The following is a 19,243-nucleotide window of genomic DNA, read 5'->3' on the forward strand; positions in this document are numbered from 1 at the left end:
ACAGTGAGAAGCAGTAAAAAGAGGCTTTGAAATTTAAGTGTGTGGCCAAGATGATCCAGAGACCTGAGGACAAAGGACCAGCCCCTCTGGGACTGGCTGCTACCTAAGAGAGTCTCTTGGCGGCTTTTCAGAGTAAGATCTTTGCAAAAAAAAAAAAAGTTTTCTCCCTGCACCTGCAGTCACCTGTTGCAGCGTCTTAGCAAAGGTAGCAGTATGGTTTGGTCTGGTGTGGTTTGGTTTTCTTGGTTTTTTGGTTTTTTTTTAATCTTGAAGTCTTGTGGCTCTGTGTGGGGAAAGTATCTTACAGCGCATAGACTTAAAACTGCCTTAAAGGTAGGCATTTCAGGCAAATCTTGTGTTCTGGGTGAAACTATGCACATCTGATGAGGAGTTGTGAGAGGCGTCATGTTCTTATTTCCCCTTGGGGTAGAAGCTGGGAAAAGCAGCAGGAGTGGCTGCTCAGAAAGCGAGGGTGCCTGAGGCTTTACATCCTACCCTCCGAGATCTGCTTGGGAATGGATTCTGCCTGCCCCGACGCTTTACTGCTGTGAAACCACCTGATCTTCTGCACTCCCACCTATCTCCTTCACAATGGCTCTTGGCAGTCAGGTAGAAAAAAAACTTCTTGAAGGAACTAAAGTAAACCCAGAGGAGTCTCACTTTCTGTTGTTTCAATCTGGGGAATTTGTTATTAAAAGAACTAGGAGAGAATTATTGAAAATAATGAAAACCTCTGCACAGGTTTGTACTTCAGAACAGCAAAAGTACCTACCCGAGTTTTCCTATGCAAATGTGTTTTGGAGGTGATTCAGAGGGAACTGAGGTGACAGCCCCGCCTTTGGCTGCCCTGGTAATCAGTGCTCCTCATCGCCTCTTTAAAGGATTGAGAAAGGGCTGATCCACCTGGCAGGGAAGGTGGGTGACACGAGGCAGGGATGCTGGCCTGCCAAGAACGTGGGTGCTGCAGTGGTCAAATGCTTCTCCTGTGTATATGTTGTTTTTCACCAATATTTTCATGGAAAAAACCCCAAAAATAAAGTCCTTATCCCACTCCAGCCCTCCATACTCTATTGAAATACAGAGTTGAAAAAATCTGGTTGAAAGTAGAAGCTATTGAGATAATAATCCTGCCGTGCAATCATATTTCACATTTGGTGAGTCCATTCTCTCGACCCCACCTTAGGTTTTATCTTCCCTGACCGAGCAGTTTACCCAGCTCAGGAGATAGATGCCCTCCTGGGGCAGACCTTCCTTCTGCAGCGGGCAGTTTTTAAACAGCAAACTTTCATTTCTTTGAAAACTACCGGGGCAGAAAAAGGTTGGAGGAGCAGGTCAGCGTTTCCTAATAGCTCGGCTCGGGCGGTGTTGGGTAAGGAAGGGACGAAAGAAGGTGAGGCACAGATACCTTAGACATTGCTTGTGGCATATTGTCCCAAAATGAAGCTGATTCATATTTAGAAATGATTTGACTGCAGGCAGATAGTTTAGAACGTAATATATTATGCAAATTTCTACCCAATTTACTTGTCCAATTAGATCATTAAAACGCCTCAAGCGTTTGTGGCTCGGCTGGATTTTGTAGCAGTTTTAAGAAAAACTCGCTCTCTTCTCCTTGCAGAACTCCTGTCCCCATATTCACGTCGGGGTTTCTGAATGAGGACGACTGAGATGCATACGTGGCGCTGGGAGATCGTGGTGCAGGAAAGACCAGGAACTGCCTGAAGATGGCATTAATCAAAGGTTGCAGAAGGTGGTGGCTTCACCGGAGACTTGCCGGGGACGTATTAATTGAGCTACGTTTTTGTGGTTACTTAACTCTGACCCCATATTTTTGCAGCGACATTAAATTGCACCTTGTAGGAACTTGAGCAGCCAGCGTCGTTACGTCCCACATCGTCAAGCCCCACAAAAGCAGAGATATTTTTTGAGATTCGAAATTGGGGAAGGTGCTAATGGTAAACGTTTTTTTTGCTGATTGTCCTAAAGAGTATTTCAGCCTTGTGTGTTCCTCCCTACCTGCAGGTCCTCAGCTTTGACTTTGTCCAAAGGAAGACGTTGATGCTGTTAGGAGAGCGCGGTACTGAGCCAGACCAGGGCTGTCCTTGTTGCGTAAGGTGCAGAGCTTTGGCCAGAGGAGTTTAAAAAGAGGGCGGGGTGTGGAGCCCACACTCTGTAATTGGGGATCAAAGATAATTTGTTTGTGCTTCGCGATCTGGGCATGGGCTGTTCAGCTGCAGGAGGCAGAAGTGTCAGGAAGCATCTCTCATCTAGACGTTTTGTCGTCGGGGAGAAGTGAAGAGGTAAGTTCTGCTTTTTTCTTTTTTCAAAATTCAATTCTGGTAAGAAAAGTCCTTCCTCAAAGTAGCTTGGCAATGCATTTGATGATAAGAGGTTTAAGTTAACCTTGCAGTTTTAGTAGATCTGCAAGGAATGTAAATAAAATTGCTAAAAGTAGTTCATAATTCTTAAGTACAGAAGCATTACCTAGTTATTCTCACCTGTTTGGCAGAAAAGAGGTGGGGAAGCTATGAATATAAAATAGGAAAGGTGAGGCAAAATTTTTCTAACATCTTCAGGAAGTGACTTTTTTCTTTTTAGGATAAAATCCCACTCTGTATAGATCTGTGAAATTTCATTTCATTTCATTTCTGTGCAGTAAGGGTTTTTTCCACAGATCTTGACACCACTAGAAGTTCTTAACCTTCCAATTACAAAGAGGGAAATCACAATTTTTGTTTTGTCTCCTCTTATTTGCCAAATGATGGGAAGCAGCAGTCACTGAAATCGTCCTGTTTTCCCTTCCCCTCGCCAGTTCTGTGTGTGTGGTATTCTGCAAACTCCCAGTTTGCACTCCAGCAGCAATCAAAGCATAAGACATAAAATTCAGTCTGCAGTAGTAGAAATCAAACTTTTAGCCAAGTTCTATGTCAAAATCCACGAGTGGTGAAGGAGAGAGGGTTTGAGGTGCTTTGTTGAAATTAAGCTGCTTCAACAGTCTTAAACAATCCAGTGCAAGGCAAAGTTAGGAGCGTTTGGCTTGAAGAATGGAATTGCAACCATTATTGGGTAACTGTTTTCCAGAAAAAAAAAAAAAAAAGATTGTGGAGCCTCCTTGGTAAGTAACGGAGCCCGGTACACAGTGGTCTAAACAGAACTGTCGTGTTCAGAACTGAATGTGGGGAAGGAGGAAAGATTTCTTGGGCTAAAAGAAAGCCTCATGCTAGTCTGTTGCTATCTGATGATGTTTTATGCTTTAAAATGTATTTGCAATATTGGAATTTTAGATACTTTGTGTTTTTAAAACCATTTATTAAAACCAGTCAGTATAAGTGGACCACGTAGCATGGAGTTCCTGCCCGTGTGATGGTTTTACATTTCTTTACAAGGTTCCAATTCCTACTGACTGTCCTTGCCTGGGGTAGGGACCTCTTGCAGCAGTGGCACAAAGCGGGAGATGGATGTGAGGAGCCTGAAGAACTATCTTTATTGGCTGTTCTGCCAGTTTGAACTGATCACCTGCAGCTACCTCATGGAGCCCTGGGAAAAAGTGCTCTTCTACACTTTCAACATGACCGTGCTAGTTACGGCGTTGTACGCTGCTTACAGCTTCGTCCCTGGCCGCGTCAGCACCGCTTTTCAGCTCTTCTTGCACTTACTTGGAAACCAACGCGAAAATGCAGTTTCTATCCTGAAGTAACACGGCAACCCCCTGCTGACTTTGGATCAAAGCGGGGTTTTGTCAACACGCTGGTTTTGTTTAGAAACACAGTCAGGGTGTGTGCAAACGCGGTTTTATTCTCCAGTATCTCTTCGTGTTCTCCTGTATTCTCAGGCTCTCTGACAGCAAATTACTTTGCCAGAACAAATTCAGTCGGTCCTTGTTTTTATTGTTTGACTGACTGCTGCTTAAAGAGCTTTCGGTTTTAAAGACTGGCCGGAGTTACAAAGCTGAGTTTGGTACAGGATCAGCCGTGCTGCGTGTTTTGTTGTCCCCAGGAGAGATGCTTGGATATGGAGAGTTTTCTTCTTGAGAAATTACATGGCACACGTTTGTTCCTGTCTGCCGTAGCTTTGCTGACAGGAGAGATGTGTACACAAAAGGTTTTGCACAATAATGTACAACTCTAAGCTGCTTCTCTAAGCTTCGTATGTATCTGTTTATAGAATTATTATTTTTTTAGTTTCCTCCGTTGTTTAATACAATGAATTACTTGATATTGTTGTGCAAATAACACAGTCAGCTTATTGAAAATGCGGGCATTTACTTCCATGAAAATTCATAATAAAATTCTCATGTTCTTGGACTTTGTAAAAAAAAAAAGACAGCTTTTGTTTCCCTTTAGAAGACTGACGAAGCATGCGTATCACATCATCCTGGCTGGGCTTCGCAAAGGAAGATATGGGAAGGGCTCTGCCCACACTTGCTACAAGCGCGCTGACGGCTAAGAAGGCCGATGCGGGATAGGCAAGTCCGGCTGCAAAAGGCACAGCAGAGAGTCTCGTGAGGCGGTATTGGTGAGGCACGGTTCACATACAGAACATGAAATTACACATTCGGTTGTGGTAGGGATGTTGCAGTTGGAAACCAATGAAAACCCTGCCCAAAATACAATGTCTCCTCCTTTTCCCTAAACCCCTTACTTCCCCTCTTTTACACTTCACCTGTTGCAGAGCGGCTGAAACAGGAACTCTTGAGACTGCAGACTCTGCAACCCATGCGCTGGGCACCCTGGAATTGGCTTTTTTTCCAAATTCTGTGGTTTTTCAAGCTTCAGCCTTAGAAACAAGAGGATGCAGATGCTGCTTGTGGGCAAGAGCGGGCACGGGCTGGAGATGGCCAGGGATGAAGCACCAACACAACTTGGCAACTGGAATCGGCATCCCCTGTCACCCCACGAGAAGAGAGTAGTAGCAGGGTGCGTACGGGATAAACGCAGTTTTGCTCCCACCCACCCTGAAGTGGGTTTTGTTAACACCTTTCCAGCGCAGAGGTGCTCCTGGAACGTCCCCTCCTTCGAGGGGACAGGTGTTACTAGTAAGTGGCAATCAAATGACTCATGGACTGAGATTTGATCACAGCCGGTGATAAAACAAAGCAAAGACACTAATCATGTTATTTGTCATCTCAACATGAGATTCGGTTTCTTCGCTAGTTTATAATTAGGGGAAAATAAGGTGGGATATGAAAATAGTTTATTTGGGAAAGTGATGGGAAATGCTAGCAGCTGCACTTACTTACACCTCTTTCCAGAGTACCCAGGTAACTGCTGAGTTTGTAAAAAATAAACCTTTAACGCTTTCAGATTCGAATCCAATTGTTTTATTCATGCAGTAGTTGTATATTAGGTATACATAATGTTGGCATACATGTATAAATAATGTATTATAATGTTTTATTAATATAATGGCTAAAGCAGTAAATATCTTACTGCTCCTCAGGCTTTCATGCTCAGTCCATGTATTGTATTTCCTGATGTTTAGGGACAGAAGAGGGAAATACAGGACTTGAGTTACACCAGTTAGACTATTTCCAAAGACAACTGTTCTGTTTCAAAACTGTCAGTCTGTAACTAAATGCAGTATTTTGTATTATACATGCCCGAGACACGTGCAGCTGAAAAAAACCCCTCAACTGGATTATTTTTACCCATCGCAACATTTTCCCTGCCTGTCACTACGGCTCTCACCTACAGGAAAGGATTTAAAATATTACGTGCAAACTTCACCGTGCAACTGCAGCGTCGGAACGCGAACCACGCGGCGGGGGCAGGTTCCCTGTCGGAAGCCGTGCTCCGACCATCAGCCCGAGGGGCCCAACGGAATCTTTACTCCTATTCCAAGGTGGAATAAAGACTGCGGGAGCAGCCTGCTGCAACACTGCGTGCTGGAGTTGGCTACACCACTTGTTTTTCAAACCTGGTGCTACGTGTTGCATTTACTCATCTGAAGCAGAGCGTATTTCAAGAGGGAGTGGAATGTTCCCTGCAATTCCTGCCCCCATACCCTCCTCTGAGAACACCTGCACCAAGTTCAGTTCCCTGTGAACTTCTTGCTGGCCCCGGTAGCACTTCCATCCCACTTTGTCCAAGCTTCTTGCACCATCAAGAACAAACTTAGACGCACAGCTGGGCCAGCCAACTGCAGACAGCTCTTGAAGAGACACACACACAGAAACTACGTGAGTAGGAGGTTGGTTGTTGGAGCCTGAGGTGGCTGGTTACTCTCCTCAGCCTTGTCAGGGGATCTGCTTGCTCAGCAAGAGAGTATCAAATCCTTAACCCCACGAGAGAGCTCCAAATTCCCCCGCCCGCGTGGGCTGAGGGTTTGGGCGTGTGTGCGCGGGAGAAGACACTGCTGGCAGCAGTCGGTGTTTGCAGGGCTCTCTTAACAATCAGTTGCACAAATAAGAGGTGCTGGGTTTTTCTCTCCTACTATTCACCTCAACGTATGCTTAAACCTGCAGTACGTGCTGCTTAGGGACTCCCTGTCAACAAAGGGATTAATTTTCATATTTGCAAACACTGACTTAAAGACGCAGTCTTAAGGTGACAAAGTTAGTTTCTGATATAACCAACGTGATACCTGAGCATTGTTTCCCCTCCCAACCTTTGTGAATAGAGCCGACCTCCCAGCTCCTGTGTTCGTACAGGGGAAGTTTATGTCACCGTGGAATTATAAATAAAAGAGGGAAACAAGGGTGACGTGGGGCACCACTCACACCCCTCTTTTGCTGACTTTTTGAAAGGGATCTCGTATTTAAACAGCACAACTTATCAACGCTGGCTGGGCAAGAGTTGAAACTCAAGAACAAAGTAATAAACGCCTGCTAGAACAGAATGGCTCACACTGGTCACTACACGCTGTTGGACCTTTCCAGCTCTAACACAGAAAGGCAGACTCACAGCCCCCACATTATCAAGGTTTTTTATTGTAGGACTTGCATAGCTTCTCCCTCATTAAACTATTATCTGTATTGTATCGATCCAGATAGTTTCAACTTCCTAAAGGCAATGAAGATGATGATTTTGTTCAGCAGAACTTTACTCCCTCTGCTACTATTAGAGGCCTAAGATAAGTTCATGCTCCATGTTGTTACTTTGATTATTTTGCTATGACATACGCATTTGGTCTGTGCTATTGTTTACATCTGAGCGTAATTGGAGTTCTTATCTTGGCTACTCATTATCTGACTTGAAAATCCTGTTTCTAAGAAGAACTTGTCAGCACTAAATAGCCTCTGCACCCCACAGAACATACTCCTTTTCACCTTGTGTATATTTGCTTAGAATAACGTTGAGTTTACAGCAGATCTGTTTCCTTTTCCAAACCTGACCTTAAGTTACTCCGTCCTGCTTGGCTGAAACTTTCTGCCTAACTTTGCTGCTCGGCTGAAACCACCTCATGCAACAGCTTTTTACAGCCTTGTTGCAGAAAAATACTTGTTCCTACATTGGTGACATTTCCAATATACTGTGTAAATACTAAATGGGACAGTATTTACATAGAAATTGAAGGCTGTAGGAAATGCATATAAGAATATTGCCCATTTCAGCTCTAATATTTAATATCTGGTCCACAATCTCACAACGTAAGTTTTCCACTCTTGGTCTGCTGTTTCAAACTAGACACCCCGGAGCTCCTAAAATTCACCGGAGAACAATTCAAGGTACTTAACAGACAGCTGAGCAGCTCAGGGTTTGCCTTCTGCTTATCCCACGACTTCACGAATTCTGTTTGCCAGTCGGGTTTGCGTAAACAGCCGTGGCTGCCTTATAAGGAGGAGAGAAAGCCAGTAGCCCAATGGCTGTGGCATTCACATGAGGCAAAAAGGTCTCAAGTCCAGCCTCCTTTTGACCTGCACTGAACGAGTAGGCACCAAAAGAATTCCCAACGTGAGATGTGCCGGAGCAAGGCTCTCCACAACCCTCCTCCTGACAGTGCTCCTCCCTGAGCATACATCAGGCACAACAGGAGTTTGTAGGTGCTCGAGCACTCAACGAGCGTGATTTCTGATTTTCTCAAAACCCTCTGCAATCACCGCAACACGAATGAGTTTGTGACCCACCTCGTGTGACAGCTTGGGGTTCAGGCCACCAGGTGATCCCCTAAAAGGAGAGGTAGGATGGCTCTGCCTGTTACAGGAAGAATTGGTATCCAAAGCTCTAAGCACAGGCAAAAGGGCTGCACCAACTTCTTACCTCCCCACCTCCTATCTATGAATCTGAGTTCTCTGTTAATATTTCACTAAAGAGCCTGATAAACCCTCCCGGACCCCAGGGCGCACGAGGACTGGAAGTCACTTAGCAAGGCTTCTATATTACAGACAGAATTTAGAGAAGGCCTGGAGTAGCTACGAATACCCAAACTTTGACAAAGCATTTCCACCCAGGCTGACCTCATCAGAGAGCGGGAAAGCCGCAGCAGTAGGAATCCTTCCGAGAGACTGTGTCAGGCTGAAGACTGTGAGCTTCGGGCAGGAGCAAATTCAGACGACGAGGAACCTGCGGTAAATGAGTGAGCTATATCTGGAGTTTGGAGGCTGCCAAGGTTAAACAGCAGCTGTCTCAACATTGTCACAATTTGGATTCACGAGAATTCCTTTTAAATCCCATTTGGAGCGTATGCATCCTTGTGCCAGGTCTGAGTCTTGGGGCACCACCAGCCACCTGCCAGCCCAGGGAGCTGAGCACCCGGGCGTGGAAACAGGCACAGAGCTGCTGGAGGGCTGAGGAGCAGCTGCCGCCAAGAGTCAGCTGGAGGAGACGCCTGAGCGCAATTTCCCTCCCAGGTGCTCGTAGGGGCACTTCCACCAGGCTGGCTCCAGCCTCTCCTTCCCCAGGGTGGCAGCTTCGGGACTGGGTCTGCTGTGCTGGGAACCTGCACATCTCTCTCTGAATGAGGTTTCCATCGCAGATCTAGAGAGCTCAGCAGCCTCAACACCTCCCCTCCTCGGGGGCTCCTAAAGGACCTAATTCTGGATTCTTTTCAATGCAATCATTCGCCTTTTAAGGAAACGTCTAAACCAAACCCAGAGCTTCAAACGACTGTGGGGTTTCTCTTCTGCTGCATTCATACCGGCTTCAAATCTGTGCAGCTTTTGTACGCTACCATAAATTCCTTTCAGCAGGCGCATGGGTTAAATATTGCAGCCGTTCGTATCTCAGATCTGCCCCATAAAAAGGTACGAATTAAAGACCTACATTAATTCCAAAGGGGTTAATCATAATCATTGCAGCCCGTGCAGCATGAAGTCTCCTCTCGCTAAGGGGGATGCAAACAACCTGCCAAATCATTTACAGCTTCAATAGTTTCCTTCTATCTTACAAGGCTTGTCACTGAGCACAGATTATTTTAAAACGGTCTTTCAAGTCTTGTCAGTGCTCGACACCTCTGAAATATTTTTAGTTGCTGTGAAAAGGTACACTGGTTGTGGATTTGAGTCGTGCGTACTTGTTTCATTTTATAAAGCTGAATATTCAAATTACACTGAGGCACTTGTCTTTCTTGATGATTCTGCCTCATTTTTCATCATGGAATTGAAGGAGCAGTTTGCGGGGAATAAGCTCTTTAACAACAAAATCAAAGCAGCTTTTGTCTTCTCTTTTCTTAGGTTAGTGTTATGTCTTTTTAAACTTCAACGACAAGTTTAGGAACAACATTGGCAGAGGCAAGTTCTTCAGAGTTCCAAGCCAGCCTTTCTCCAGGGCAGCTGATCTGGGGCCCTGAAGGTGAAGAACAGTGACATCAGGTGGACTAACTCGTTCATCACAGGCACATCTCACTTCGGATGGATGCGAAGATGTCGAATTACCTGGACACCTCTGTTTGGGGCAGAAAGAAACATCTACAGATACTCGTTTCTTCCCCCAAGAGCGGTCTCAGTTTCCTCCCTTGCCTCTCCAACACAGACGAGGCCACAAGACCCCGAAGTGATTCACCATTAAGCAAAACGGAAATTCAGCACTAAAACCCCACAGAGCTGAGCTCTTGTCTTGCATTTTCTGTCTTCAGTGGTGGGGGTAAAAAAGTGACCATTAGCTTAAGTAACTACTTCTGCCCACTACTCCTAGCCAGGGAAGTTACGTGGCAGGGCTGGAGGACTGTACGAAGCCTGACTTGGTTTCTCACTATAAAAGCTTTGCTTCTGAAAGAACAAAACCTTGGCTCTTCTGAACGACAAAACTTCTCTTTTCTGCTGAAACAGAATCTCACCAGCTGGCTGTGCCTTTTTTTTTTTTTTTTAAATACTTCAGAAAGTATTCTTTCCTATTAGTCTTACTACTAGCTTACTACATGTGGCAAGCACACTTCAAATTTAACCATCGCATTCAGACAACCCTTTTCTACCTGCACTACTATTCACAAACTAGCACCAAGCAGTAGCAGTACGTGTAGTATCACACACGCTCCGTGTCAGCGCTGGTACTCACACGTGTGTACACTCCCATCAAAAAAATAAACAACTCCCTTGATCAATGAATATAATGAAGAGCAACACAGCTTAACCCAAACTTTTACTACTTCCCCTTCACCTGCCAGCAACCGGAAGCCTATTACCAACCGTGTAAGAGAAAGGCTTGATCATTTTTACCTCTGTCAGAAACATCAGACCCAAACCACGTCTCACCCAGACACAGAAAGCATTCACTGGCTGCAGGGTACAAATTAAAGTTCTTCTGTTTCCACAGATCTGGCTCAACGGTCACTAGGACTGAGTTTATCTACTACTGGCAGGTGTTACTACTGTAAAATATGTCTAATACACCATTTTTACAGTAGTGATAACTCAGGTTCGCTGTACAGCTGCATTCTCCAGACTATTTTTAAAGCATGGTTTGATGCCTTCCCTCTACTCAACTAAATGACTAAATGTCATGAGATAAATTGTACCTGTAGCTCTAAGCAGCTTTCTTCAACATAGTAAAAAAAAATGTCAAAGCTCCCATGAGCGGAAGCAGAAGAACTCAGCGTGACACAAATATGCAGCAAGGGCCAGCTGAGCTGCTAACAATGCCAATGGACGGCTTCAAGCTTTGCTACATCACAACTGCCTCTCCAGATTTCCATTTTCACAAGACTGTGAGATTTAAAAGAGGAAGAAAAAAAAGTACAAGTAACTGGTAACTCATCCTAGTTCCAACTTCCACAATCAAAACTACCTTTGCCTTCCCCAGCACGTTGCCCGAGCTCAGCAAGCCTGAAATGCAGCAGATTCGCACCGGTTTGGAAACACGTAGTAAAAGTTAAACCGAAGAGTAAGGCAAAAATGTCTCTCACCTGGCAGCGGGCAGAGCACAGCTAACTCCTTGGTTCTTTCTGAGTTTTTCTTTGAGGCCTTAAAAAGCCAGGAAGTGCGGTGAAAAATAGCAAGGTGCTCCCAACACCTCCGCAGCGGATACTGCAGCAACAGCGACTCTTCAGCCCCGTGTATTTCTCTTACGAGCACATGAGTGGTGACAAACTACAGCAAGGTGGGCCAAAAATATCTGAATAGCTTTTTTTAATAGTTCATACCTGATGCACTAATTAGATATGATGCATATTGTTTTTAAACCATTGACAGAGGCGTGGAATATAGTAAAACATTCATTATGCTTAACAGAAGTTTGCAATCTTTCTGACCGAGCGCTGCATCTTCCATCAAGTTACAGGAAAGTTATCACACGACTTTTCATGTTCATGTTCTCAGGTTGTAATGTTTACTTAGGTTTTGGGTACTTTTTCCTCACTAAAGGAGTATTTATTGCATTGAGTAACGCACCACTCTTATTCTGTCATCATATTTGCTCCCTCCCCACCGGTGGCGTCCTCAGAAATATGGAGATCCTCCAGCATTTCAGCCAGACTGATTCGTGGAGGCCCGTCATCATCTGTATCGCTCTCCACTGGAACATCTGCATCTAAAAAAAAATAAAAAGACAGAAAACAAATGACAAACAGCTAAGCAAAGAAAACAAACCCAATCTCCCACCCGAACAACTCTAAGAAAAAAAGGATAAAAAAAAAAACGACCTCCCCAAAGCCACCTCCCAAACCCCGAACCCAAATGAATCCCTCCTAAAAAAACCCAACAATCTCCTGGCAATTGCCCTCATGGAAGACACTGAATTATGTGTCAAACTCTTCAGTCAGCAGAGCATTTGGTTGCGGGAGAAAATACCCTTCTCTCCCACGTTAAAGCAAGCCAACAAAACCATCAGCATCCACTCAGTGCCTGTGAAATCCACTGAACACCTCAAGCGATGACACGACAGCATTTTTCTAGGCATGAGGAGGTCAGAGAATCCAAACAGAGTTCACTCAGTCGTGATTGCTGCACACAGTTGAACGGTTAAGTCTTACTTCGGTAAATGTTGACGTTCTTCCTTATGGCTTCATCTTCTTCGAGATCTTCAAGGAAGTCCTGGTATTGTCTGTAAAAGATAGTTCATGCACTCAAGTCACTTCTCCTTTGGATTTAGGCAAATTTGCAAAACAAAATAAACCCAAAGAAACAAAACAAACCCAAAGAAACAAAGCACTAAGGAAGGGCCACAACCCCCAGTCCCTCACATGTGCCTTTGACAGCACTCCTGTATGTCCAACTCATTTTCTCTGCTTTAACTGTCACCTCTTTGTTTCCAAACCATGTTTAATTTACCTGTAATGATTTAACTCTAATTGCCTTATTTTCTTCTACTCAACTGAATGTCATTTAGAACCTGCTGTCGCTGTATCAGCTTTGTCACTCAACAAACCAGTGATTTTCACAGGGGCATCCCTTCAGCTAGGCCGACACCAGACGTAGGCTACAGACACGAGGATCCTCTCACGATTACTCGCTTGTCTCATCATTTAAGCTTTTCTCAGAAATAGTTTTTATATTTTGCAAGAGCAAACTCAAAAAACTTGTAGCATTAAGATTTCAGGCTTTAGTCCGTTTCCACATCCTCCTGGCCTGAAAAGTTTCGTGCCAGATACTGCACCTTTCATCGTCGGTATCCATGCCTTCTCTGTCCCTTTCTAGCTCCTTCAGCTTCCAGTTTCTGCGACGCTGGCGTTTGGTTCGGTCATAGCTCTTCTTTATCAATACCTACGGTAAAAACCAGCACATATTTATCCTTCAATACTGGCAAAGAACTCTTTCAGAATCCAAAACACCCAAGTCTAGACTCCAGCAACTGTAGAACAGACTCGGGCAACTGTAAAATCAGCTGAATGAACGGTAGTTAGTCCAACACTTGGTTTTATACAGAATTTATGTAGCTTGTCCATCCAGTTTCCAAACACTTTGGATTATGTCCAAAGAAGCACAAGCACACCGGAGTTGTAATAGTTTTCACCACACAATGCATGGCAATTTGAAAAAAACACCCCCAAAATTAACGTATTACTCAAGCGGTGAGAAAATAATTCTCAGAATTAGATGACATTCAAATTTCAGTATTAATATCCCCCTCTTCCTTCAGGCACTGTGAACTCGAACTAGCGAGTATTCATTATAAAATGCTGTTCCCTAATACCCGTGGGTATCACAGAGAACTTTGTACAGAGAAAGAAAAAGATCTTACCACATCGGGAATGTTGTGGGGGTTCATCTTATTGGCAAACTCGTCGTTTAAGTTGCAGTTCGCCAAGTCGAATCTAAAACGAAACCAGTAATTTTATCCTACCCTTTCATAGAAGTCTACCCAAGCGAACTCGATGTACCCCACATTTGTATTAAAGAGCAGCACGTTAGGTTACAGCTCCTAAGAAAGCTATTTCCAAACGAAGCAAATAATCCCTGTCAACGTGCAGCTGTCCTAACGATGACTAACTCTGAGAAGCTTCTATTCCCAAACTCTGCAGCCTCCTGAACCCAGACACCAGCACCCCCTGAGGTTCTGCTCAACAGCACCAATAACATTCATATTTAAGACTGTTTCAAAATCACTTAATTTGCCTAATCTTGCAAAAAACCCTCACATTTATCACCGCAGTATGCGATACTCCCGAACAAAAAGATCCTGCCAGGTATTTTAAAAATCCCTCCACACCTACATGTCTGAACTCCAAACCCTAAAGTCAGCTCTCTTGGTACCAACAGCCCTTTCTATGAGATGACTTGTTAGGAAAAAAAAGTTCTCCTGTACTAGGACTAGTTCTTCCTGGACAAGATGAATGATTCTATCCCTGTTGCTGATTTCATTTAGATAGCAGAGCAGTTCAAAGCTTTCTTGACAACAAGCAAGCCTAAAGAGACTCCAGAGAAGCGAGTAATTATTTGATAAAAACCGAGAAGCGAACAGACCCCAAGACAAGGTCGCCGGGATTCAGAATGTGCCCCAAGTGAGTAGAGCAGAAATACTGGTGATCGGTGTTCAGCTCCGAGGTTTTCTGCACCCAGGCTTCAGCCAGCGTGTGCTTGAGGAATGAAAAATAATAAAAAATAAACCACTCTTGTAATCGAACGCAGCTTAATTTGCTGTGCTAACAGAACATTTCCATTGCGGTACCATGGGTTTAAATTACACTTGTGATTGAATTTGTATTTCCCCATCAAGCGCCCCATGTAGTGCTTGCTACTCCTCACTTCTCATCTTTATAAAAGTAAGGAAAGGGACATGCCAACTGCTTTTCACAAGAATTCCACTAAGGTTGTTTCCGTAACTGGACAGGGGTTTTGGTGGTCTTTTGTTTCTTTTTTTTGTTTTTTACTTCTTTCAATCACATACAGCTTTTGACAGAGAAGAAAGCGTTTGGTACCGATTCATTCATTCTAATTAAAAATAAATTATTCTACCCTTCAACAGAAATAATTTAAGAATTGAAGAGCTGCAAAACACATAAAATAATTTCAGTAACGACAGCGACGAGCAGAGTTTAAACTCTTCAATGGATAATAGTGTGCTAGAAGTGGAATTCACATTAATGTCTGCAAAATTTCCAAACCAAAACCCTGTCCACATCTTCCTGAGAAGAACTTTTGCCAGTGACAAGATGCCAAAAAGCATCCACCTGACCGGGCAGGGCAAAATAAAGCTCAGCTGAGTAGGGGAGAGAGGCCCAAAACACTAACAGAGACACTCTTACCTTGTTTGATCTCGCCCCTGCACCTGCCCCTTTCTTCTTTTCTTGAACCCTATTGATATCCATAATGATAAATTCCTCTAGTTGTTTGGGCTCAAACAAGCTATTGAAAGGGTGGCGCCAGTAGGTATTGCCATCAACTTCAGCAACTGGAAAAAAAAAAAATCAAAAACCCACCAGTGTGAGCAATCCCAAGGGTGAGAATTTCTTGTCGAGAAATTAAAAGGAAGCATTAGCCAAAATTAAGACAACTACCAAAGGCATCTTGTTGTTCAGGTTTGTTATTTAGGATGTGACCCACATTGCAAACTTACATGACGAGGGCGGTCGACCCGTGGCAGCAAAATTGTGTGTCGAAAGCACAGAATGATTTTATTAACAGGAATTGTTCTGCTTTGAAAGTATCCTCGTCAAGCACAGAATGATTTTATTAACAGGAATGGTTCTGCTTGGAAAGTATCCTCGTCAGAGGCATTTTGCTGGTAGAGCTTACCAGCAAACACCAACCCCAGCCCAGCATTTCTGGTACCCAAGTGGCTAGACTCATCATCCAGAGAAAAAACAGATGCCATCTCATTTTAGAGGAATGCACCTGACAAATCTGAGCCTACAACACCCATGAACTTCACACCGACCTTGCACACTTTGCCTAGGACGCGATAGAAATCAAGCTCAGTCGTCTTAATTTGCTATTCGGTTTCTACACCAGTGAGTGTGCAGATAACATTAAGGTCTAAAACTACAGGATTTCACAAAAAGAAACACAAAACCAAACTCCCAAAAGCAGAAAAGTCAGTTGCACAGGAAAGAACCCGTAACTTACTCTGCAGAGTGCTCGGATCGATGAGGTGGATGGCGCTCGTCACTCGGATGCACACACAGATCTGGCTCATGTTACCCAGGCTCTGCGCCAGTTTTGGTGACAGACACACAACATTGTCCTGCACGCAAACGCAAAGAACATTTACACTTGTATTTCCTTCATTTTTAATCAAGTCTTTAAAAAAAAAAAAAAAAATCTGTTTCAGATTTCTCTACTACATATTCTCCAGTCAAAATCTTCCTCAATTAACTTCAATCTACGCTTTTTTTTTTCCCCCCTCAGGAAGCAGATCTCTCTCCATCACCCCAAACACACAAAAAGTGAGGCCTCCAGCACCAAAACCCAACTCCACTCGCTTCACATAACTCCCTGAAGACAAAATTGAGAGAAGCCACCTTGCATATGGGAACAATTTCCACGGAGAAAGTGCTTTTGTAATTGTAGACATTACTATGAATGTCGTGCGAGATCAAGCGTTGGGACGATTTTGATCTAGAAAACATAAAAAGAGGCAGGAAGGGCGTTACGGGGGATAATCAGCGCAAAGTACAGCAACAAAAGCACAGAGTTCTGCACTACAAATAGAAGAATTAAGGAAATGGAAAAATGCATGAGAGTTAGTTTTACAGTTGCCAAGGGGAAAACAGGGCTCCCGCAGAAGGGACTTTCAGCTGTTTTAAGGAGAATACAGGTTCTTTACACTTTCAATTACTCTTTAAAAAGAGAAGGAGAAAAGAAATTTCCCCAAAAGTTTTGATTACTGAAGGCAATAAACGGAAAAGACGTACCTAGATGGAACCGTGCACTGAAGGAAGTCGACCATCTTCTGTGCCTGTTGCTTTGAAGAATAATAAAAATCCAAGCCATCTTAAAGAAAAGAAAGCTTGATGAATATATCTATTTCACATACTACCTATTTTTTTCCCAAATACAATACATAGCCCAAGTAATCTGCTGTTTATCTGTACACAGCTACTAATATAAGCACTTTTCCAATACAAACCAATTAGTCCGTTCTACCTCGAGGCTAACAAGCGACTGCACTTACCATGGATTTCTTTGATGCGAAGGGTATTTTGATGAAGCCTGTGTTTTAAAATCAGCTGCTCCAAATAGTAGAAAGTCTTCTTGTGTAGGGTCTAAACCCAAAGATAAAAGTATCTCGATTATTTAAGAACTGCCTGGTGCAAACGCGGTATCTCTGAAGAATAAACATTTATATGAAGAGATCATCTAGAGAAGGGACAGTCCAAAATCTATTCCAAGTAATCAAAAATATTTCAGAGACGTGCTCCATTTAGAACCAATTATTTAAAGCTTCTGTTTCTCACTCTTATGTAACTGTTTGCTAAGGATGCAATCTTCTTTAAACAAGATTTAAGTATTTATAAACAACCTGTACCACCGTTTCCAACACCAAAAATCCATCCAAAGGTCTGTCTTCCCTGATTGTCCCGCCACCAGCAAAAGAAAATTCAATTTGCCTCTACCTTCTGTCTGACTTGCACCACAGCTTTCCAGAAATCCTTCGCTTCAATCCTGTGACAGTCTTCGCACATTTGCGACTGAACTATGTATTCCACCACAAACACTTGCTGAAGAACTGCTCCATTCATCACCTGCAAAGCGAAAGTTTAAAAGGTTTTCTCCTCAGTTCTGTCGCGACAGAAAGCCAGCCCACCACAGTTTTCTCAAATAACTTCCATATCCACCATGTGGCAGACACCTACATTTAGGTCACAAATATTCGTAGTATTTTCCCAACTTTACTGGAACAGCCAATAACCTTCTTTGAATTGTGATGAACAGCACTTTAATGACAAAATTTAGGCAGGATGAGATCAATATTTTTTCAAGGTAAGCCAGTAAACACACACTAGACGTCACCAAGGAAATCCACTTATCTAAGATGCAATAATACTAATAAAAAAATTAAATAAAATCATATTGTTTGCCATAAAAGCTTCCAGAAACCCCACGCACAACACTGTACTCCACTTACCTCTTTTTGAACAGTCAGTTTCAGCTTCAGCCTCTTCGAATGCGGTTCGGTCCAAATAAAGCCCGCGTCGATCAGCCGGACCTGCCGTGGGGGAAAGAACAAGAATTCAGCTGTTGCCACCAGTTGTGCCAGGACGTGTTAAAAACACACAGCTCCGACTGCCACAAAACAAGCTCCACAGAATACACTATTCAGCACTATCTCTGGATGCCACGGAATGAAGAATTCGGATAACACAATCGTTTTCTCAAGACTTAAAAGCCTTTAATGTCTAAAACTGAGAAGAGGCAAATTTGCTGCTGCAAAACAAATTCTGTATATTTAAATACTTAGTAAGCTCAGTAAGGCAATCTCATTCAAATATTTATGACCGCGGTAACAAAACAATTCTTTTTGCTGCAGCACTCTCTTAGATCTTTTCTTCTGGTAAGACTCTGAACCTAAGAGCTACTTTACTCAACTTAAGCATGACTTTCAATTCTTGCTCTATGTTGATCTCTGCAACCCTCTTTCATATCGTCATAAACAAGTATTGCACAAACAATTTCAAAAATTAGTACGGAGAAAACTGCAAAAAAGGTTCCTCCAAAATTCTAGTACAGAGTTATCTGAGGTCAGACTGTCATTCTCTGTGTTTAATATAGATCAGAGGATGAGCTCTACAGGAGCACTGAAGTGGCTGCTCCACAAGGATCAACGCTCGCACAACTTCGCTGGACTTCACTTTATGCAGTACCACTAGACAAATAATAAAATACCAACAGGATTAGCTACTCACCTTGCTCAGGGAAGCTTTGATTTTTTTAAGACACAAAGCAAGAAGCTCTCTTGATTCCAAGGCACACTGAATCCAAGTGCCTGGAGGCTGAAGGTACCTACGACACAAGAAGCGTTTTAGAGACCACTGAAGCCTCTTTCACAAACCAAATCACTCAAAAGACAAGCACTTATTTTCCAAGGTTTCTGTTTTAATATCAATTGCATGGCTATAACTTTTGCCTCCCCAAGATTCATGTGCACTTACACAGGCAAGGTCCTGCACCTGGGTCGGGCCAATCTCGGGCACAAATACAAACCGGGCACAGAGTGGGCTGAGAGTAGCCCTGAAGGGAAGGACTTGGGGGTGTTGATGGACAAGAAGCTCCACATGAGCCGGCAGGGCGCTCGTGTAGCCCAGAAGCCAACCCTGCCCTGGGCTGCATCCAGAGGCGTGTGGCCAGCAGGGCAGGAGAGGGGATTCTCCCCCTCTACTCTGTTCTTGTGAGACCCCACCTCAAATATTGCATCCAGTTCTGGTGTCCTCACCCTAAGAGGGACATGGAGCTGTTGGAACAAATCCAGAGGAGGCCACAAAGCTGACGCAGGGG

General features: G+C 43.7%; 1 protein-coding gene across 1 annotated transcript; it reads right to left on the reverse strand.

Annotated features, from left to right (window-relative positions):
• Positions 1-11,766: 11,766 nt before the first annotated feature.
• Positions 11,767-18,789, reverse strand: NMD3 (NMD3 ribosome export adaptor; the record flags this gene model as incomplete). The annotated part of the gene is made up of 13 exons (XM_009870843.1): positions 11,767-11,900; positions 12,343-12,413; positions 12,966-13,072; positions 13,551-13,623; positions 14,273-14,385; positions 15,055-15,200; positions 15,875-15,992; positions 16,270-16,366; positions 16,663-16,741; positions 16,923-17,013; positions 17,365-17,493; positions 17,877-17,957; positions 18,655-18,789. Coding segments are annotated over 13 exons (1,374 nt in total), but the record flags the coding sequence as incomplete, so codon positions are not given.
• Between the last annotated feature and the right edge of the window lie 454 nt (positions 18,790-19,243).

The sequence above is a fragment of the Apaloderma vittatum genome, unplaced genomic scaffold (assembly GCF_000703405.1).
Source record: "Apaloderma vittatum isolate BGI_N311 unplaced genomic scaffold, ASM70340v1 scaffold8576, whole genome shotgun sequence".
NCBI lineage: Eukaryota > Metazoa > Chordata > Aves > Trogoniformes > Trogonidae > Apaloderma > Apaloderma vittatum.